Consider the following 21,910-nt stretch of genomic DNA (forward strand, 5'->3'; position numbering starts at 1 on the left):
TGCCGCTGTCCCCAAGTGAGGAGACGTCCACCCGGACGGTCGCCCCTCAGTGTCACAGGCTGCTCTGTCTCAGCCTGCAGACCTCAGGACCCCCACACGCCCTCGAGGGAGGTGGCGTGTCCTCAACGAGGGGCACTTCCCACGTGAGTCAATGTGGAAGGCCGGTCCTCTGGCCACGTCTTCCCCAGGACACAGACTCGGGTCCACATGCATTTCTGTTTGCTTGGCAACCTCCCAACTTGCCAGAGCGTCGTGCCCAAGGACCTGGGACAACCGTCCCACCACCTGCGGCTGTGAGTGCTGCTGGGACACGCGTCCTCCGTGGTGCTTGCACTGTCTTTGTGGGCCGCCCCCAGCCACGCGCGGTGGTAGGGACGTGTGCAGCCACCTCACCCACAGCCCGGGCGCCGATGGGACGACTCCAGTGGTACCCAGGTCCCAGAGGGCAGGCGCGGGGGTCCCTCACGGCATTCCCCGGCCCTCCAGCCACTTTCCTAACCAGCTTCCAGAAGGCCGTGCAGACGGGGCGCACGGAGAAGGGCTGCACCCAGGAAAGCCACACGGCGACCTCGGACACGGAGACCTCGGACACGGAGACCTCAGACATGGCGAACTCGGACACGGAGAGCTTGGACACAGAGACTTCGGGCACGGAGACCTCGAACACAGTGACCTCGGACACGGAGAGCTTGGACACAGAGACCTCGGACACGGCGACCTCGGACTCGAATACCTCGGGCACGGAGACCTCGGACCTGGCACCCTCGGACACGGCGACCTCGAACACAGTGATCTCGGACACGGAGAGCTTGGACACAGAGACCTCGGACACGGCAACCTCGGACTCGAATACCTCAGACACGGAGACCTCAGGCACAGCATCCTCGGACACGGAGACCTCAGACACGGAGACCTTGGGCCTGGCACCCTCGGACACAGTGACCTCAGACTCGGGGACCTTGGACACAGCGACCTCGGACTCGGAGACCTCGGACTTGGAGACCTTGGACCCGGAGACCTCGGACACAGCAACCTCGGACACGGAGACCTCGGGCACGGCGACCTCGGGCTCGGAGACCCCGGGCACGGAGACCCCGGGCACGGTGACCCCGGGCACGGAGACCTCGGACCAGGAGCCCTCGGACACGGAGACCTTGGACCAGGAGCCCTCGGACACGGAGACCTCAGACTCAGAGACCTCGGACACGATGCCCTTAGACACACAGCACTCTCAGACACGGCACAGCACCCACCGCCACCAGCACGCCTTCTGGAGCCGCCGGGAGACTTCCCTCGAGGTCTGTCTCCAGGCCTGGCCCATGGGGAAGGCGCGGGCTCCGGGGCCGGCGCAGGCCTCTCCACGTTGCAGGGACGCCTCGCGCCTGATCTCCGACCCCCGGTTATCAGGGTCACCCCGTAGCCCGGGCGGCGCGGGAGGGAGCTGAGCACTACCCCAAGGCGCGTCTCCCGTGCGGCCGCGGCGTTCCCTGGGCTCCCACGGAGCAAACAGTCGGCCTCCTTTAAAAACATCTCTGTGTATCGTGAAACACGCCTCACGCGAAATTCGCGGTTGTCACCGCTAAGGGAACGGTTCCGGGCATGAAGCGCAGTCACCGTCGTGCGCCCGTCCCCACCGGCCGTCTCCAGGACGTCCCATCTTCCAGACTGACGTCTGCCCCCAGGAAACACTAGCCCCCCGACCTGTGGCCCCCACCCCGCCACTTTCTGTCTCGCGGTTCTGACTGCTGCAGCAGCCGCGCGTGCGGGGAGTCCTGCGGGACCTGTGCTGTGGGGAGCGGCTTGTCTCACTGAGCACGGAGTCCTTGAGCTCCGCCCCTGCCCCTTCCTCTCTCAGGCTGGATAACAGTCCATCACATGGAGGGACCCGGTTCTGCACCCCGTCCGTCCACCCACGGACCCCGGGGCTGCCCCCACCGCTGGGCCCTCGTGAGCACGGCTGCCGTGGACGTGGGGGGCACAGCGCTCAGCCCCTGCACCCAGGTCTTCGGGGCCACGTGGTGACTCCCCGCTGGGTTTCTGGGAAACCCCACGCTGCTCCCACCGCGGCCGTGCTCGGGTTCTGTCCACACCCTCGTCTGCACTTGTCCCTCCTGCCCTTGAAGATGGCCATCCCCACGTGTTCTGGCACTGCTCACAATCCAGCGCCGGCCGTTGCCGCCATCGAGGGATGTGGCCTCCCTCCATCCTTGCTGGGCTCGTCTGCCCGGCCTCGCCATCCTTCCCGGCATATCCCTTGGCTGGCCTGCCGGCCCTGACAGCTGCTGTCACCCGGGGAGCACAGGCTCCGTCACACACACAGTGGGACGCGTAAACCGTGCTGTGCCTACAGGTGTGGCGGGGTCTGTCCACCTCTTGCTTTCTTCCCAGGGAGAGACGGCCCCCACATGAGGCCCCGGGCAGCCGCAGACCCCACCCTCTTCAACCCCAAGCTGCCCAGAAAACTGTCCTGGGCCCCTCTCACCACAGATCTACCAGCTTCTGATTTTTGTTTATTTTTGAGGTAATTTTATTTCCTCAGAGATTAGACAGTAGAGGCCGAGCTGTCCCTCGACCATGTCCTGTGTCAGCCGAATCGGACAGAGAACCTGCCAAACCCAGAGAAGGGGAAGTTCCAGGATGGGTGGTCCCTGCAGAGGCTCAGGGCCGCATGGAGTGGGGCGGCCGGGACACCCCACCACCACCCACACGTGGTTAAGTCTCCCTTCTCGTGGCAAGTGCGCCTTTGCCCCAGGGTTCCTGCTGCCTCGTCACCAGGTCGCCCAATGCAGACCGTTGTAAGGAGCCTTCAAAAAGTTAGTCCCAGGCAAAGTCCACTCCTGAAAATCATGTTCTAGCATCTTCTGTCAGGACATAAAAACAACGTATCCCTAAGCCAGAACTGCTTCTGTCTCTCCCGTGACGGGAGCCGCAGGATTGGGGCGGGTGGTTGTAACTGGCTCGTCTTGGAGAGAACGTTTCCTGCCCCGGCTACCCCCTGAAGGTTCTGCCCGGGTCGCCCCCGGGCTCCCGGCTTGCACCCGCTGGACCACCTCTGAGGGACATGGGGGCGGGCGTGCCCAGCCGCGGCAAGCTTACCGGCTCCTCCCGGGGACGTGGCTGTAGCACAGTAACCCCCGCGGGCACAGGGCAGCCGCTCCTAGAGGGACAGGAAATCCCTACTGGAGCCCAGGAGCCGGTACCACTCCCGTGGAGGCGAGTCACGTCCCCCACAGAACGGAAGCAGATCCAAGCTGTTGGGGACCCTTGGTGACTATGCAGCGGAGCGGTCCCTACCGTGTGTCCGCAGGGTGGTCCCCGCCAGCAGCTGCCAGCTTCCGGCCGTCCCTGGGCGCCTCTCCACGCATGCTGGCTGTGTTTTTCGGGTTGGCTTTCCCAGATGGAGGCCTGCTGGTTGGTACACCTGCTTGCTGCACGGGGCAGGTGGCCGGCCTGTGCGCCCTCCCCTGCTGGCAGCTCCCAGCCGCCGCTGTGCTCACCTGTGTGTCTTCGGGAATGCCGCTGGCCTTTATGTCCCCAGGCCACCCTTCACAGCCCAGGAATGTGGGGCCCTGACTGCAGGGGTGCCCTGCACACAGGACAGTCGGGCGTCTGGGTCTGCTCACACACGGGGGAGGGGTCCAGACTGCCAGAGCCGTCGTGGGGGCCAGCGCCACGCTGCGTCCTCTGCGCGGTCCGCACGTCAGCACGCGTCAGAAACAGACACAGAAAGGCAGCGAGAGCCGCGGTGCACACCTTGACCTCCGGGGAACCAACGAGCGGGGTCGTGGAGATCCGACACAACAGCCACGAGCCTGCTCTTGCTGGGGACACGGATGAGCAGGGCGCACACCTGTGCCCCGACATGCTGGCCTGCGCGCCCATGGCCACCCCGCAGGCTGCCCCACAAGCTGGAGATGCTGGCCCCTTGGACAGTCCCAGGGCCCAGGCAGGTGGCCTGGGGCCACATCCGCTTATGTGACCTAACCCCAGACCACCCTTTGCTGGTGTACAAGGTCATGACCTCCCGGACGGTGGTCCTCTGCTCCAGCTCCAAGGTTCGACGACGGGGGAGGCTGTCCCAATACCGCCCACGGCAGACACTGGGGAGCCGGGCCATCGGGCCCTCATGGTGTGGCCAGCCAAACCCTGGCGCCACAGGCGGGACGTGACCCATGTGCCAGGCTGAACGTTCAGTGTGTGCTGGGGGGCACCAGGGGGCGTGGGGGGCAGGTAGAGAAGCACAGTAGCTATTCCCTCGGAAAGGAACATAGAATCAACAGAACAGGCTCCCTAAAATGAGAAGAGAATCAAGCACTTCTCAGTTTATTCCCACCACGTGTGCCGGGGAGAGCACCCAAGGAGGCTCTCATCCCAGCGGCCCAACTATCCTGGGAGCTGTGGGCGCGCAGAGGCGTCTGCAACACCCCCTTGAGGTCCCAGGGGCCCCCCAGCAGCTGCAGGGTGACAGGCGTGGCTCCCCACCATCCCGCAAGACCACTTCCTAATGCTGGGCCCCGTCCCACCAGTGTCTGTGGTGTGGACACAGCCCCGTGCCCCCTCTTCCCGCATCACCCTACGGTGCACAAGCCCTCAGCAGGGCAGAGAGGAGCAGGGAGAGAGCAGAGGGAGCCCCCGCCCCGAGTGGGATGCGCCCCCCCAACCCTCCTCGGGGGGAACACCCCCACCTCCTCCGTGCGGCGCTTTTTAAAGTATTGGTTCATGCTTTGGGTGCAAGTCAGCTGAGAAAGGGCAGAATTTTCGAAGGTATGATTTATAACATCAATTAAGAAAGATTCCACGCTGCTGGGCAAGTTACGCCGCGCCCCGGAGCGCACCTGTCCTGGGGAAGTCCTGTGTTAGCGCTGCGGACACTCAGCCCCCCCAGAGGCCCCAGCGGCCTGTGAACGACCCGGGGAAACAGTGGAGGGTAAGCTCAGAACCCCGCACGCCCCTGGAGTGGGTGTGGGACACATGGTCCCACCGGCCGCCCTGGACATCTCTGGGTGTGGGAGGACCCGCCCGTCGGCCGACCTGAGGCTGTGCCTTCCTCTAGGAAGCAGCGTGGGCGCTTTGCAGGAGGAGGACGGGGCCGGAGGAGGGAGCGTGGAGACAAGCGGCGGCCGTTCTCACGGCAGCAACGGCTACGATGCGGACGGCGGGCCAGCAGCCATCTCCCGGCTTAGAGAGCCTCTCAGCCTGTCCCAAGCCCCAATGCAGTCCTAAGGGAGCCAGCGAGCGTTTATGACAAGCGTCCGCCCGTCTGTCCACGGGAGCCCTGACGCCGGGCTCCAGGAGGGTGGGGAAGGGATGTCCACTAGGAAGCGCCGCAGGCTTGCGCTCCATCTGGCGGAAGCATCTGGAGCCCCGCGATGGGGAGCCAAGCGAGGGAGGTGTGGACGCCCCGGTGTGGGTGTGGGTGTGGGCGGAGTCAGTGCTCTGTGCACACTGGACTCCGCAGCCAGTTTCCAGCATCTTGAGTCCCTACCTCCCCCCGGGAGAGCCCCTGAGCACGTGGCCAGGCTCCACGGGCCCCATGCCCATCCCCAGCACACCTGCACAGGGACCGGAGCGAAGACTGGGAGGCGAGGGCAGGTGGCAGGCCTGCCCGGGGCACACGGTGGGCACAGAGACCCCAGCTCTTGCCTCTGGGAAGGCGGAGGGAGGCCGGGGAAAGGTGAGGGGCCCCCCACGAAGGCTCTGTTCTCCCAGAGGCACAGCCCTCCCCTGTGGCTGCCGCCCCCAGCCTGTGCCCCTGTCGGGGCTGACCGCATCCCGCTGTACCAGCTGTTGCTGCCAGGCCTGGGGACTGAGCCCCGTGGTTCTAAGTAGAGGGCACAGTGGGTGCTGGGGGCAGTGGACGTGGCTTGGCTCCTTCGGGGTTTGCGTTCTTTTGGCTGAGAGTCCTGTCGCCTGAGTTGAAACCGGTGACTTCTCAAGTCCGAGGATGGTGTCGGGAGGGAAAGGGTTTCCTGGCAAACAAACCGTTCTAGCATCTTCTTCACGTCCAAGCCTCACCCGCCAGCTCCCAGTAAGCAGAGTCCCCGGGGGCAGGGGCTTAGCATGCAGCCCCCCTGCCCTCCCAGGATTGTCCCCACACTGACCCACGGACAGCAGCCCAGCCCAGCACGCCCCCGTTCTGCTGTCTCCTGCCCAGGTCACTTTGCCCATCCCATTGAGAGAGCCGCCCCACCGCACACACACACGTGCACACGGATACACAGATGCACACACACGTGCACATTATACGCAGATGCACACACACGTGCACACATACAGGTGCACACGGATACACAGATGCACATACGTGCACATGGACACATGTACACGCGATACACAGATGCACACGCGTACACACGATGCGCAGATGCACACATGTGTGTACGTGGGTACACAGATGCACACGCGTGCACACGGATACACAGATGCACATGTGGGAGCAGGGGCGTGTACATCACCCCAAGCGTGGACACGCATGCTCAGTGACTCCCTGGTCGCAGGGCCGACGCCCACGCTGGCTCTAGAGCGGCCCCTGCAGCTGCCAGCAGGCTCCCTGCCCCGAGTCAGGACAACAGAGCAGGGCCCACGGGTCGAGACTCTGGGGCCTCCACTTCGGTCCGGCCCGTCGCTGCCCACGTGCGCCACTTCCTGGAGAACGCGACCTCAGCCGCGTGTGGCCCTGAGCGTCCTGGGAGCACCGCCAGGGTGCCCGAGCCATCATGGGGCCGACTCTGCTCTCTGGGCCTCCCCCGGAGCGGGGGGGCAGCCTGGCGCCCCGGCAGGCAGCCCAGCCCCTCCTGCCAGCTGTCCAGTGCCCTGGCCCAGGGGCCAGCTGTGCTGGAGCCTGGCCACGGAGGTCCCGCCCCCACCCCTCAGCGTGACCTGGCCCCACAGCCCTGGTGCTCGGTGACTCTGTTCTCCAAGCCACCCCCTGGGCTCGGGGCGTCCAAGTTCTGCAGAGCTGCGGCTTTCAGGGCCATTTTCACAGCCCTGTGGCCCCTCGTGGTCCCTCCCAAGGGCGAGCCGGGCGCCGGCCTCCGCTGAGCTGCCTCCCACGACACCTGCGGGCAGCGCCCTCCGCGTGGCACCGACAGTGCCCGGGCCGCGGGAGAGCAGGGCAGGGACGCGGGAGCCCCGTTAGCTCCCTCAGAGGAGCGCATAGACCCACACGGCTTCCAGCCGGTTTTTCTTCTAACAGGAGTAATTCCCACTTAGATGAAATACCATTAGGACCTTGAAGTTTTCCACGGAAACAGTCTGGCTCTTGCACTGTCCTCGTGCCGCTGTGCCTGCGGTTCAGAGAGGCTGCTCGGGGGGCGGCCGGGGCGGGGTGGGGGGGTGTGCGTGGGCTCCGAGGGCCCCTCAAGGGGCTCATTCCTGGCGGGGGCTCCACACCCGCACCAGTGTAGTCTCTACTGAAAGGGTTTTTGAGCTCCCAGTGCCCTGTTGGGAGCGTTTGCCTATGAGCCATTGTCCCCGGACTCCCCGGCTTCTCACGATACCACTGCAGAGGGACTTGGAGGCAGGGCGATACCACGTGATTGCCGCCCCTCAGGGGTGGTTTTCCAGAAGCCTCAGTCCTCACCTGTGGGGGGGTGGGTAGTGCTTGCAGGGACCCCGGGCCTCCCCCTGCTGTCTCATGTCGTCCGTGGGCTCTGAGTCCACATGGCTCTCTCCGCAGGGACAGTGGCACGGCGATGTCTTCAGTGGCCTGGGCCAGCTGACCCACTGCTCCGGGGCTGTCTACCACGGGATGTGGATCAATGGCCACCCGGTGGGTAGGTGCCTCCCCCTGTCCTCTCGTGGGGTCACGGTGGGGTCTGCTGAGTTCTGTCTCCGATGGCCACAGGCGCTCGCACAGGGATGCTGAATCCGGAGGTGTTTGGGGTCGGGGGTGAAGTGGGATCTAAAACCCCAGCCCCTTTAGGAAAAACACATTCCAGTCGGGTTTCAGAAGGGCTTGTGACTGGTCTGCCTTCGGCTCAGGTCAGGATCTCAGGGTGCGGGGGGTCTGGGGGCCGAGCCATCCTTCCGCAGGGTCCACTGGGAGTGCCTTTGTAACTGTGCCCTGGGCAGAGACCCAGATCCCAGCCCACCCCACGTGAGGAGTACTGGAACTCCTGGGTATGGAAGCCTCAGGCAAGGGGGCACAGGACGTGTCCTCGCGTGCCCCCAGCAGAGTCTCAGCCAGAGTCCACCGAGGCCAGCTGAGGTGGGCTCTGGCCTCCCCCTGCTGAGGGCCGGGTCGTCCCCCCTCAACGGAGCAGGGCTGTCCAGGCCCACCATCTCCGTGAGGCACCTGTCGCCCTCCACACGTGCCTGTGCGCGCTCCCTCCTGGCCCGCACGTCCTCTGTCAGACTCAGTCTTGTCGTAAGCTTTAACCACCCTAACCCTGGTGCCTCTAGCGGCTGGGGACGCAGGGAGAGCAGACGCTGAGGACACCGTCTCCAGCTGCTCCGACCCCAGAGGCGCCCCGCACATCTGGCCTGTGGGCGGCCGCGCCCCGGCCAGCTCCCCAGGTGGTGTCCAGGGCGCCTCACCTGGCACACGCAGAGCCACTGACCAGACGCCAGGAGGGCAGGGCCGGAGTCCCAACCAAGCAAAGGGTGTGCAGGAGCGTCCCCCTGAGTGCAAACCCGAATGCCGACGAGACGCTCGCTCACGGCCCTTCGGCGCTGGGTGGGCTTCCGAGGCCTCTGTAGTGTAAGCAGCTCTGCAGTAAGTTGCTTAAAAGTCACAGCTGAGCCTCGGGACGGGTCACAGTCTCACTCAGTGACGGCCCGGGTCGCTGGGTGGGGTGGCACGGGCAGGGGACTTCCAGCCACGCGTGTGATAACTGCACGTCCCTCCCCCTGCGGTGCCCTGGGAAGCGCGGCTGTTCCGTGGGGGGCCGCGTGGGGGCCTGGGCTCGCGCGGACGGCGGCCCCACGGTTCAGCTGTGCCGCGCTCTGCTCTGCTCTCTCCCAGCACAAGCCAAGAAGATCGTGATTTTGGGTCCGGAGGTGATGGACATGGCTCAGGGCTCTTCCTTCACCGTGAACGTTCAGCTGCAGCAGGACAGTGGGGAAGTGGCCGAGGGTGAGTGTCTCCAGGGTGACGGCTGCAGACGTCAGGTGCTTAGGGTTAGGGACAAGATGCCCTGTGTGGCTTCTGGTACGGGGACACCCGTAGTAACTCTTGTTTTGCCCTCGTCTCTGGAGCCTTGGCAGAAGGGGCGTGTGAGTTCGTGTGTGTGCATGCATGTGTGTGACATGGGCGTGTGCCCGTGGCCATTGCACAGCTCACAGGACGGTGTGTGGCTTCTCGGGGCTGCTGGTGTCTGCGGGGGCCTGCGCCTGGCGAGGGGCGAGTTCCTGTGTCCTCCATGGGTCATCAGGGGAGGATAGATCTCCAGTCCAGCTGCGTTTCTGGCGACGCGGAGGTTGGGCAGCTGACCTGCCAGAGCCCTTCCCGCCCGTGAGCAGAGTGCCCGGTGCGCAGAGGGGCCTTCTGGCCCAGCGGAAGGGCGGAGGACCCCGAATGCGTCCAGCAGTGCCCCGGCGGTCACAGTGTGGTGGCCGGGGCAGGACCGCCAGCAGTACACGCCTGCCTGGGACGCTTAGTGTCTGCTAGTTTGCCTGAGGTCAGCAAGCGTTGACGAGGGCGCCACGATGAGCAGCACTGAGCAAAGACAGTCACAATCGGTTTATTTTAACAACTTTATTGTGGTGTCGTTTTTATGGCTCAAAATTCTCGAGTATTAAGTGATTCCTAGATTTTCAGTAAATTTACAGAGTAGAGTACAAGTAGCCCCCGGATCTGCTTCAAACCATTTCCTTCACCTCAGAAAGACCCCTGCTGCCTACTGGCAGCCCGGCTCCCACAGGTGTGCCCTCCATGGGCACTTGGATGAGTAGAGTCCCACAACACGTGGCCTCAGGCTCTGCATCAGTGACCGGTGTCCTTGGCTGCGGTGACCCACGTGGTCGTGCTGGCGCTTCATGTACCGCGCCTGGGCCTGGTCTCCCGGCTCATCTGTTGGTGGGCACTCAGGTCCCTGCACTTTGGGCAGCTGGGAAGGTTTGGGGCAAGTTTCCGTGCAGCCTGTGTTCTCTGTGTCTCGGTCATGCACCCCTGAGTGGAGCTGCTGGATCGTATGGCAGATTTATGTGTAAACTTTCCAAGAAACTGCCAGACTGTTTCCCAGAGTGGCCACACCATTTTACAATCCCACCAGCTGCACGGGGCTCGGTTCCCCCAACCCTGCCCATCCGCAGCCATCCCGAGACTGTCAACCAGCCCGCTGAGGCTCTGAGTCGCACTTCCCTCCCAACCGTTGGTGCCGAGCAGCTTTTTGTGTGTTTACTGGCCCCGTGTGCGTCTTCCCTAGAGAAATGTTTATCCAACTATGCCATCCATTTTTTTTAAATTAGGCTGTTTGCTCTTCTTGTTTTTCAGTTATAGGCGTTCTTTGTGTGTTCTGGATACTAGTTCTTCATCAGTTACATCTTTGCAAGTCATTTCTTTTGGTTGCAACTCATCTTGTGATTTTCCTTAAGCATTTTTAAAATATTGATTGACTGATTTGAGAGTGAGAGCATGTGAGTGGAGGGAGGGAGCAGAGGGAGAGGGAGAGAGAGAATCTCAAGCAGACTCCTGCTGAACACAGAGCCTGAGTCGGAGCTCAATCCCACAACCCCAAGATCATGACCTCAGCCAAAATCAAGAGTCGGACGTGTTACCGACTGAGCCACCCAGGTGACCTCATCTTGTAATTTTCTTAATGCTGTCTTCTGAAGTGCAAAGGTTTTTAATTTTGATGAAGATTTGTCACTTTTTTCTTCTATATATAATAATTTTGGTAATGTATGTAGGAATGATTAGCCCGACCCAAGTACACAAAGATATTCTCCTGTTTTCTGCCAGAAGTTTTGCTCTTGCATTTCTACAATCCATTTTCAGTTCATTTTTCTGGATAAGATAAAAGTTCTAAGTTCATCTTTTCTCTTGTGGATGTCCTGCCATCCCGGTACCATGTGCCGGAAAGACTGTCCCCTCCCCATTGAAATGCCTCGGCACCTCAGTCGAGAACCACTTCACTGTCAGAGTGAGGGCTTGTGCAGACTCTGGATTTTGCTCCATTGACCCATATGTCTGTCCCTACACCACACCGTCTTCATTATTGTAGCCTCACTCTGAGTTTGGAAATTAAAGACTCCTTCGATTTTGCTTTCTTTTTTGAAGTTGTTTTGACTATTCTGGGAACTTCATCTTTTATACAGTTTTTTTAGGATCAGCTTGTCAGTTTCTGCAGGGAAAAGAAAAAAAGCCTGCTGGGATTTTTGTTAGGGATCGCTTTGACTCTGGCCAGGAAGAGCCGCCATGAGCAGCACTGCATCTTCCCATCCATGAACATGGGACACCTCCCCATTCATTTATAGCTGTACTTTCTCTCATCAGTGTTTTGTAATGTTTAGTGTGCAAGTCTTGCACTTGTTTTGTTAAAGTTATTAATAATGATAAATAATTTATCAATATTTTGTTTATAACTTAGTTATAGTTGGTTCAGTAATTAATGAGTCATGTTTATTCTTTTTATATTATTATGGATGGAATTGTTTCCTTACCTTTATTTCAGGAATTGCTAGGCTGCAATTGATTTTAAAACATTGATCTTGTGTCCTGTGACCTTGCTGAACTCATTTGCTAGCTCTGCTGCTTTTCCTGAGGATTTCTTGGGATTTTGCTATATGGAGAATCATGTAATCTGCAAAAACATCCAGTTTTGCTGCTTCTTTTCCAGTCTGGATGTGTTTTCTTCCTTTTGTCTGCAATATTTTCCATTCCCACTGACAATGACCAAGGTCTCCAATGGCTCGACTTCCTTGCCGGCATTTGTTGCCATCAGTCTTTGTAGACCTTGCCATCCTACTGGGGATGAAATGGTGTCTTGCGCTTCTGGTATGTGTTCCTCTAACAAGTAATGATGTTGAGCATCTTTTCAGATATTTATTGGCCATTTGTATGTCTTCTTTGGAGAAATATCTATTCAGATATTTGCCCATTTTAAAAAAATGGGTAACTTGGGTGGCTCAGTTGGTTAAGCATCTGCCTTCACCTCACATCGTGGTCCCAGAGCCCTGAAATTGAGTTCCACATCAGACTCCCTGCTCAGAGGGGAGCCTGCTGTTCCCTCTCCCTCTGTCCCTGCTTGTTCTCTCTCTGTGTGTCAAATAAATAAATAAAATCTTTAAAGAAATAAAATAAAATTAACATTTTAAAAATGGGTGATGTGCCTTTTGATTGTGAGTTATTAAGAGCTCTTTATGTATTCTGAATATAAGTCCCCTTATCGAATATCTGATTTGCAAATATTTTTTGCCATTTTGTGGATTGTCTTGCAGTTTCTTAGTGGTGTCCTTTGAACACAGAAGGTTTGAATTTTGGTAAAGTGCAATTCCCCTACTTTTTTCTTTTCTTGCTTATGCTGTTGGTTTCATACCTGGGAAGACTCCCTAACTCAGAGCCATGAAAATTTACTCCTGTATTTTCTTCTAAGAATTTTATATTTTTAGCTCTTACATTCAGAACTATAATCCATTTGGAGTTAATCTTTGTGTGTGGTGTGAGGCAGGGATCCAGCTACATTCTTTTGCATGTGAATGTCAGTTGTACCAGTGTCATTTATTGAAAGGCTATTATTCCCCCCATTGAATTATCTGGACATTCCATTTGCTAAAATTTTCTTTAAAGTTTTTACATGTCGGGGCGCCTGGGTGGCCAGTGGGGTAAGCCTCTGCCTTCGGCTCAGGTCATGATCTCAGGGTCCTGGGATCGAGCCCCACATCGGGCTCTCTGCTCAGTGGGGAGTCTGCTTCCCCCCCTCCTGCCTGCCTCTCTGCCTAGTTGTGATTTCTCTCTGTCAAATAAATAAAATATTTTTTTAAAAAATTTTTTTAAAAAAGTTTTTACATGTCTTTTCATGAGGGATATTGGTCTTGAATTTTTCTTTTTTTTTCTTTTTTAAGATTTTATTTTTAAGTAATCTCTGCACCCAATGTGGAGCTCAAACTTACAACCCAAGATTAAGAATCACATGCTCCACCGACTGAGTCAGCCATGTGCCTCAAATTTTTTTTAATATCTTAGTCTGGTTTTGCTATCAGGGTAATGTTGACTTCATGTTTCAATTTTCTAGAAGAGTCTGTGTTGAATTCGTATTATTTCTTTCTTAAATATTTGGCAGATTTCAATATGAAGATCATTGAGGCCTGTCGTTTCTTTGTGGGAAGACTTTTTTTTTTAAAGATTTTATTTATTTGACAGAGAGAGAGATCACAAGTAGGCAAAGAGGCAGGCAGAGAGAGGGAGGGAAGCAGGCTCCCCTCTGAGCAGAGAGCCCGATGTGGGGCTCGATCCCAGGACACTGAGATCATGACCTGAGCCAAAGGCAGAGGCTTTAACCCACTGGCCACCCAGGCGCCCCATGTGGGAAGACTTTTAACTACTAATTCAATTTCTTTAAGTAGCTCTAAGGTTATTTGGGTTATCTACTTCTTCTTGAGTGAACTTTGGTGTTTGTGTCTTTGAAGGAATATTTTTTCATTTCATCTGAGTTGTTTGATTTATTGTCATAAGCTTCCTCATAATATTCCTTCATCTCCTTTTAGTGCACTGATACCACCTCTTTTGTTCCTACTAAGGATTATTGATTTCTTCTTCCTGTTTTGCCTGACTCATCTGGCCACAGGTTATCAGTTTCATTGGTAAACAATCAACTTTTGGTTTCATTGATTTCTCTAATGTTGTCTGTTTTCTATTTCATTAATTCCTATTATGATGTTATTTCCTTGCTTCTGCTTATTTTGGATTTAATTTGCTCTTTTTTTCTTTTCTTTTAGTTTTTAAGATGGAAACCAAAGTAATTGACTTTACTAACACAAGAGTTTATTGCTATAAATTTCCCCCCTTAGAACTGCGTTAGCTGCATCCTGGAGTTTCTGATAGGTTTTGCATTCATTTTCATTCAATTCAAAATGCTTTCTGATTTCCCTTTTGATTTCCTTTTTGTCCCATGAGTTATTTAGGGATGTGTTGTTTTGTTTCCAAATTTGGAGACTTTTTTCATAGAATTTGTTCTATTTTGGTAAATGCTATGTGTGCACTTTGAGAAGTGTATGATTTCTGCTTTCGTTGGGTGGAACATTCTATACATATCAGTCAGGTGGATTTTGTTGATACTATCCTTCAAGGTCACATGTGCTTGCTGATTTTTTGTCTGCTTGTTCTAGCAATTGCTGACAGTGGTATCTTGACGTCTCTAATTGTAATTGTGGATTTGCTTATTTCTGATTTCATTTCTATCATTTTTTGCACCATGTATTTTGAAGGTCTATCATTAGATGTGTAACATTTAGGATTTTTATGTCATTTAATTAGATGACCCCTTATCATTGCAATATTTTCTTTTTCATCCCTGGTGTAGTCATTGCTGTGACAAATACTTCCTGTAATAATAATATAGTCACTCCAGCTTTCTCCTAACTAATATCAGCATTGTGTGTCTTTATCCATACTTTTACTCTCCGTCTATGTAAGTCTGTATTTAAAGTGTGCTTTTTGGGGCACCTGGGTGGCGCAGTCGTTAAGCCTCTGCCTTCAGCTCAGGTCCTGATCCCAGGGTACTGGGATCAAGCCCCGCATCAGGCTCCCTCCTTGGTGGGGAGGCTGCTTCTCCCTCTCCCACTCCCCCTGCTCGTGTTCCCTCTCTTACTATGTCTCTCTCTGTCAAATAATAAATAAAATCTTTAAAAATAAAAATTTAAAAATAATAAAGTATGCTTTTTATAGGCAACATATTGTTGGGTCTTAGTTTTTCATCCAGTCTAACCACATCTATCTTTTATTTTATTTTTTTTAAGATTTTATTTATTTATCTGACAGAGATCACAAGTAGGCAGAGAGGCAGACAGAGAGAGAGAGGGGAGCAGACTCCCCAGTGAACAGGGAGCCCGACTCGGGGCTCGATCCCAGGACCCTGAGACCATGACCTGAGCCAAAGGCAGAGGCTTAACCCACTGAGCCACCCGGGCGCCCCAATAAATAAATAAATCTTTTTAAAATGGGGGGATTTTTCAGCCTTTATTTCCTCAAATCGTTTTTCTACCACAGTTCTTCCTTCTCTCTTTCAGGGGCCTCATTACCCACGTATTAGGGCGCTTGAAGTTGCCTCACTGTCCGTGGATTCTTTCTCCCCTTCCCCCTTCCTCCCTCCTCTCACTTTACCTTTGTTTTTCTTCCTCTTTTTTCCTTTTTCCTCTTGGTGTTTCATGTTGGTGGTTTCTATAGCTATGTTTTCAAGTTCGTGAATTTTTTTCCGCAATATCTAATCTGTCATTGATCACATACTGTGTATTTTTTATCTCATAGTTTTTGTTTCTAGAAGTTCAACTTTATTTTTATATCTTCTCTGTCTCTACTTACGTCGTGAGCACATGGAGTACAGGTCCAATAACAACTTCGGAGAAGGGTCCTTCCTGCCGCTCCTCACATCTGGGTCCTCTCTGAGCTGATTTCAGCTGCCTGCTGTCCCTCCTCACTACGGACAGTACTTTTCTGCGTTCTTTGCTTGGTAATCTTTGATCGGTGCCAGACGCGGAGGATTTTACCATTTGGTGGCTGGGTATTTCTGTGTTCCCATAACTCTTGTTGGACTTTGTTCTGGAGCACAGTTGGCTTATTTGGAGACAGTTTGATCCTTTCAGGTTTTGCCTTTATGACGTGTTAGGTGTAGAGGAGAGCTCCGTCTGAGACCCATCCCCACTGTTGAAGCCGGACCTTCTGAGAGCCCTGTCTCGTGTGCTGCGGCATCCATTCTCCCAGTGTGGCCAGCAGGAGTGAGTGCCACTCCCAGTGCCATGCAAGCCCAGGTCCCTCCCACCCTCCCCTGGGGCTCTTAGCCTGGCCTCTGGGCATTTCCTCGCACTCGTGCACAGATATGTGCTCCACTGTGTCCCCGGAGGTCCCTCGCCTCTCTGCTCCTCTGCCTCTAGGACTCCAGGACCCCTGCTGTGTGCTTCTCCTCCTGGCCTCCCAGCCCTGTTTGCTCACTGAGGAGTTTCCTGGGCTCACTCAGTCCCTCTCCCTGCACCTGGTCCACCTTCTCTCAAGGCAGTGGCCTGGGCAGTCGGGGAGTCCACACCATTTGTTCCGCATCTCTCAGGGGCCGCTGTCCTTGCCTGAGGTCCAGGATCTTGAAAAGCCATCGCACCATCATTATATTTTCTCTGCTTTTTTGGGTGCTTCGAGTGGGGCGTGAATTCGTTCCGGGTACTCTGTGGTGACCAGAAGTGGAAGTCGATCAAATCCCGGGGGGCTGTGGCCCTCTACTCTCCTTCCAAGCCGGAGTGCTCGCACTGTCAGCCCTGCCACATCTCTTCCACAGGGGCTGGATGGCGGGCCTGCACTGACACTGCTCGGTGGGTGTTGTCAGCTGTCCTTCTGCACTGGACCCGGAGCCCACATGGCCAGGCCCTGTGCTGGGGTGCCTCGGGCGTGCAGACAAGGGGGCAGTGGTGGGAACAAACAAGCAGCAATGTCTCACCAAAGGCAGGACCATGGTGGAGACAGGCCTCTGGTGTGTCTGCTCCCAACCAGGGCCACCCCCACGGCCCCGAGGACAACCAACAAGGAGAGGCCCCCCGGAAGCGCAGCGAGGTGCCCTGAGGCTCAGGCCTCCAGCGAGGGCTGGAGAAGTCGGGGCAGGGAGGCAGGGAGCTCGAGTTGAACGTAGCTGCGGCCTGGGCCAGCGTCACTGCTGCGCGCCCCTCACAGGCGTCCAGGCCAGGACAGGGAGGGAGAGACCTGGGTTCTTGTGGCCGTTCCGTCCCTTCCTTGGGACAGCCTGCTCCTCTCCCTCCCAAGGCGAGGACGGCCGGGTTTTGAAGATCTCAGCCGGCGTCCGGTATGTGCAGCTCCCGGCCTACTCGGAGGTCAGCTTCTTCAACGTGGACAAGGACGACCGAGGGACACCCATCCAGACCCCATTGTGAGTATGGGCGACCCTGGACGTCACCCATATGGCGTGGGGGACAAGAAGGAGTGGCCCAGACCTGCTCCACCCAGGCTCCTCTCCACATTGCTCCCACACCGGCCGGTACCCCAAGGACACTGGGCACCCAGCAGTGACCCACGGACACGCTGTGCTCGGTCCAGGGAACAGGAAGCAGTGGGGGCCCGGCAGGGGGCTGGCAGCGAGGGCTGGGACCGCAGCGAGGTATCACGTGGTCCCGGAACGAGACTCTCCCCGCCCTTCCTTCCCACCATCGTAGTCTCAGAGTGGTTGCCTCAGCCCCCCTCCTCCCCAGAAGGGCCCCGGGCCACCGTGTCCCCCACAGCCAGGCGGCCCCTCAGCTTAGCATCCAGCAAAGCCCGGTCCCGCCCATTCCCTCCGCAGCGGGTTTGACTGCATGGCCTATCCTCTGTGGAGTCCCCAGTCTGGGGGCCAAGAGCCCAGAGCTGCGCTGGAAAGTGCCAGAGACCCGCGGCTCCCCACCGGAGACCTGGAGCTGGCGCCGGCCTCGGACGTGTCTCGCGGCCAGAGGGCCATCCCTGGGGGCCTTGCCGGTGAGTACCGTCAGCCAGCTGGTGGGCAGTAGTTGAAAGGAGCACTTAGGGGCGTGTGGAGTGACAGTGGGTGCGCTGGAACCCGGGCAAGAGGAAAATAAAGCCTTGAGAAGCCAGGCACGGTGACCCTAGAGGAGACAGGCCACGCCAGGAAGATGAGGCCGGGCCCGAGCAGGCGTCCCTCTGCAGGGCCAGTCCCCATCGCTGTGGCTGAAGGGCAGGCTGGGAGCTCCCTGTCCTGGGCATCCAGGCCCCTCGGGCGCAATCCCAGTACCACGGTGGCATTGGGCACAAGCAGTCCCAGGGGCCACCACAGGGGCCGTCCTGCAGTCTCCACGGGCACATCTGGTCATCGCCATCAGTGTAAAGTGAGGCGGTTTCGTTTGCACCAGGAGCCTGGTGGGAGAGTGCAGACCCTGGGCTGGTGGGCTCAGGGTTGTTTCTGCATCTGTCAGACTGAGGGCTGGGCCCAGAGGCAAACCCACCAAGGCCACTGTCCCCAGGAGGCTGTGGTCAGCCTGGACAGGACAGCTGAGTGTAGGAATCGGCCCTCGTGCCCCCAACGCCCTCCCACCGAGGTCGGCCGCCATCTGCAGCCCTAACGGTCCTGCGGGTTCGCCCGGTTTTCTGGCTGCTTCCGCACCTGCCCAGAGCGCTCAACATCTCCGCATGCACTTGGCTCCTGGTGCCTGAAAACCCGCAACCGTGGAGGGCCTGGCCGGGCTTTTCCGGGGATTATTCTGAACGACTCCCGGAGAGCGAGTGCCGGAGCTCAGGATGTGAATCCAAGTCTCATGTCTGCCGCTCACTGTGCCTGGGCCCATGGGCGCCCCACACGGCCTGATGCCATCCCATGGCCCTCGTCTTGCCGGGCGGAGCATTTGTGTTGCCCAAGGCGTCCCAGCCGAGCACGGCCATGGGGTCCCACCTGGTCCCCTGTGCCCACCCTCGCCCCAGGAGCAGCTGCACCAGATCCTCGGGGCCCACAGCAAGCTCAGTAAACGGGGCTCCAGGGTCCCCATCGGGCAAATTCACGTGCACATTAGCTGTGGGGGCCTTCACAAGCTCCCTTTGAAGAGGGGCCCATCCCCGCAGTTAGGACCCCAGCCCTGGACACCGCGTGTGAGTACTCCTGAGTTGCAGAGCAGGACGGGCGGACCTGGAGTGCTGGCACAAGGCCCATGGCTAGACCCGGGCCTGGGCCCTCGCCCGGGGGAGCCCCATGCCACAGGGGTGGGGTGGAGCCTTGGGGGGCCTGGCCGTCACCTCTGGTCTGCTTCCAGCACAGTTTAAGGAGGCAATTTTACACTGCGGGGCTAAAGAGTTCTCACATTTCCGCATAAAAACACTCGCTGGGCCCCTTGCCTTCCACTGGGAGGGATTTTGGAGCCTCTCATGAGGTCTCCGTGGAAACCAGGCCCAGAAAGGGGGGCCTGCGTCTGCTCCTTGACGTTTGGTACAGGTGGCCCAGGGCCCAGCCCTCTGTACAAGTTTGGGGTGCTCGCTGCTTGGGGAACGGGCCTCACCCCATGCTCAGGGGGCTGGTGACGTTCCGAGATGTTTCTAGCTTGGCTAGGATGGGGGTAGGGCGCCGCAGAAGGTGGTCTTTGGGGAGACCAGGGGGAGCAAGTCTTTGGTTTGGTTTGGGAGAGCCACTCGGGTTTGAGGTCTGCGGGCAGCCCAGTGGCCTCCTGGCAGGTCTGCGGCCGAACGCGAGGTCCCAGGTCCTCGGCAGGTGCGTCTGGGGCTGATGCCAGACACGGGGCTGATGGTTCTCTGCCTTCTCTGGCCAAGCTTCTCTGTACAGGCCTCCTCTTCTGTGAAGTGACTGGGGGCCTCTGCCCCCAAGATTGCCAGCCCCATGGCGACCCCTCTTGTCCCCTCACAGGGTGGCATGCCAGCGACGTGCACACCTGCCCACGGGTCAGGAAGGGTCCCCCGTGCCACTGCTTCTCTTCTGGGGACGAGTCCACCCCCAAACGCTTTGGAGGACACTCGCACTGACAGTGTCTTGTCCCCATAGCTGCCCCAGAGCTCCCCTCGCCCCACCGGTGCCCAGGCCCTCCGGACGTGTGGGCAGCGAGCCCAGGTCTGCTCTGGGTCATGGACACACAGGCCGGCCGGCTGTCCTCTGATGCCTTCTGCAAACGGCGATGAAGCCATTGCATAGGTCAGCTCTGCCCGGCTAGGTGGTGGGGATCAGCGTAAACAAGAGAAAAGCCCAGGTGATAACGGTGTGACCAAGGGCGAGGGCTCGTGCTGTGTGGGGTCTGGGAGGCACTAGCTCAGCAGGGCGTGAAGCCCTCGTGCCGGCGGGACACCCAGAAAAGACCTCAGGGAGACGCGGAGCTGCTTGGATGGGAAGTAGGCTTTTTTTTTAAATGAAGTGGCTTATTCTATGACTACATGGGGATAGTAGCAAGTTCTCTTGATCGTTATCTGGAGAGACGGCAAAAATGAGACAGTCTGCGGCAGCCCCACGCGTATGGGGAATGTATGTCGGGGCCCTTTCCTTCACATGAGTGAAGGTCAGTATTCGCCAAGGCAAGCCGTGAACCACGCCACTCCCCCTGGGAGGGTCCACTGTCCCTGGCCTGGCACAGAGCTTTCTTGCGTGGCTCCCGGATCCCGCCTCCCTTCCTTCTGCCAGACCTTGACCGAGGACCCCCGAGCCCCGCTCAAGCCTGCACCGAGCAAAGGGGTTCCAGCCAAGGGTTACTGCGTCTGCCTACCTAGGTGACAGTGCACCAGCCTCGGGCTGCGGAGCGGGGCTCCTGCTGAGGCCGCCGTGGGTGCTGGCCACACGCATTTGGAGGTCTCGGGGAGCAGCCACTGGCAACACCCAGCCTGCAGCCAGGACACGTGACAAGCCTCCCAAGTGCAGGGCAGAGACCACAGCCGGGAGGGTTTCAGGCAGAGAGATCAGTGGACACAATGCCTAAAACAGACCAGGGCCAGAACATCTCCCAGGTGACTGCCCTTCTCCAAGCTACTTTCTGTGGCCCCCGAGCAGAAACATTCTCCCAGCACACAGAGTCCAAGCCCGGGGTTTCTCTCTCAGCCCCGGGTCACAGGTGGCATTGGACGCCCTCCCACGACGGAACACACGCACACCACCGCACAGGCAGACATGAGCCCAGCTCTCGCTGAAGCCTCATTCCGGGGTGGCAGCCACACTCTTGCTCTCCAGGAGCAGCTCCCCTTCCAGGTCCACACTCCCGGGCTCACGTGGGCGCCCGCTTCTGACAGCAGTGGGGGGGTTCAACTCCACCAATGTTCACTTCTCACGTGGAAGTTCAGTGGTGGGGCGGCGGCCCCCGTGATCACCAGGGATCCCTGTTCCCATTTTCTCTTCTTCTCGGTTGTCCTTCCTGCACCTCGTGGTCGCAGGGGGCTGCACAGGCGCCAGCCATCACGCCCCTATTCCAGACCCCGGGAACTGAAGCAGAAGGAGCACAGGCCTGTCCTTCTAATAAACGCCCCTTCAAAGACACCCACCATCACTTACCCCTCATTGGCCAAAACTTGGTTACGTGACCACACCAGGCCACAAGGAGACAAGAGATGCAGTTTGCCAGCCAAGACCAGATCGTTACCGGGAGCGGGGGTGGGGGAGATATTTTGTGTCGACCAGCCGTCTTCGCCTGAGGGTCTGGAAGCCACGGGAGCAGACCTGCCATTGGCTCACGTCTGAGAGCGCGGCCCCAGGCCTCCCACCACCTCCAGGGATGGATGAGGCGAGTGGCGCACCCTTCCTCTGTTTGTAGGAAGCCCGCCGTGCCCCTCAAGCTCGCCCCCCGTCCCACAACCAGGCTGTAAGGCAGTGATCAATGGGTTTGGTAAAACCAGGCATGGAGGTGAAGAAGTTCAGCCTGTTAGACCAGCCGGAGGTGTAGGAGACGGGGTACCCCCGCCTCAGGAGCGGCTAAGGGCACGGGGAGCCGCGGCCCCGCGGCGGGCTGGCCAGTGCCGACAGCCCACACTCTGCCCTGCTTCTCTGCCTCGGGGTGTGCTCACAGTCGAGAAACAGTGCGGGCGGCCCCCTAGCCCTGGACGGGGGTCCCCTTCCCTAACCGAAGGGTTGGGCAAAGGCGGGCCGGGGTGGGGGTGCCGGCCACCAGGTCTGCTCCCCAAGCAGCCTTCGTGCAGGGCCCGGCATCACAGGACCCCTGGCGGGCCTCCCCTGCAGCCTCCGCCCCTGAGGGTGGTGCTGGGTGCGGGCGGGGAGGTCCCCCAAGCCTCCCCGCCCGGCCCTGCCCGCCATGCTCCACCAGCCAAACTGGAAGGGTGCACCAGCTCAATGCTCCA

General features: G+C 58.1%; 1 protein-coding gene across 1 annotated transcript in view; it reads left to right on the forward strand.

Annotated features, from left to right (window-relative positions):
- MORN1 (MORN repeat containing 1) overlaps positions 1-21,910 on the forward strand; it is a 48,871-nt gene that overhangs the window by 6,830 nt on the left and 20,131 nt on the right. Inside the window, exons 7-10 of the mRNA XM_080801997.1 lie at positions 7,679-7,775; positions 8,966-9,076; positions 16,901-17,024; positions 17,433-17,602. Coding sequence (XP_080658123.1) covers positions 7,679-7,775; positions 8,966-9,076; positions 16,901-17,024; positions 17,433-17,602 — 502 coding nt within the window. The remainder of the gene's footprint in view (positions 1-7,678; positions 7,776-8,965; positions 9,077-16,900; positions 17,025-17,432; positions 17,603-21,910) is intronic.

This window comes from Martes martes (assembly GCF_963455335.1).
Source record: "Martes martes genome assembly, chromosome: 4".
Taxonomy (NCBI): Eukaryota; Metazoa; Chordata; class Mammalia; order Carnivora; family Mustelidae; genus Martes; species Martes martes.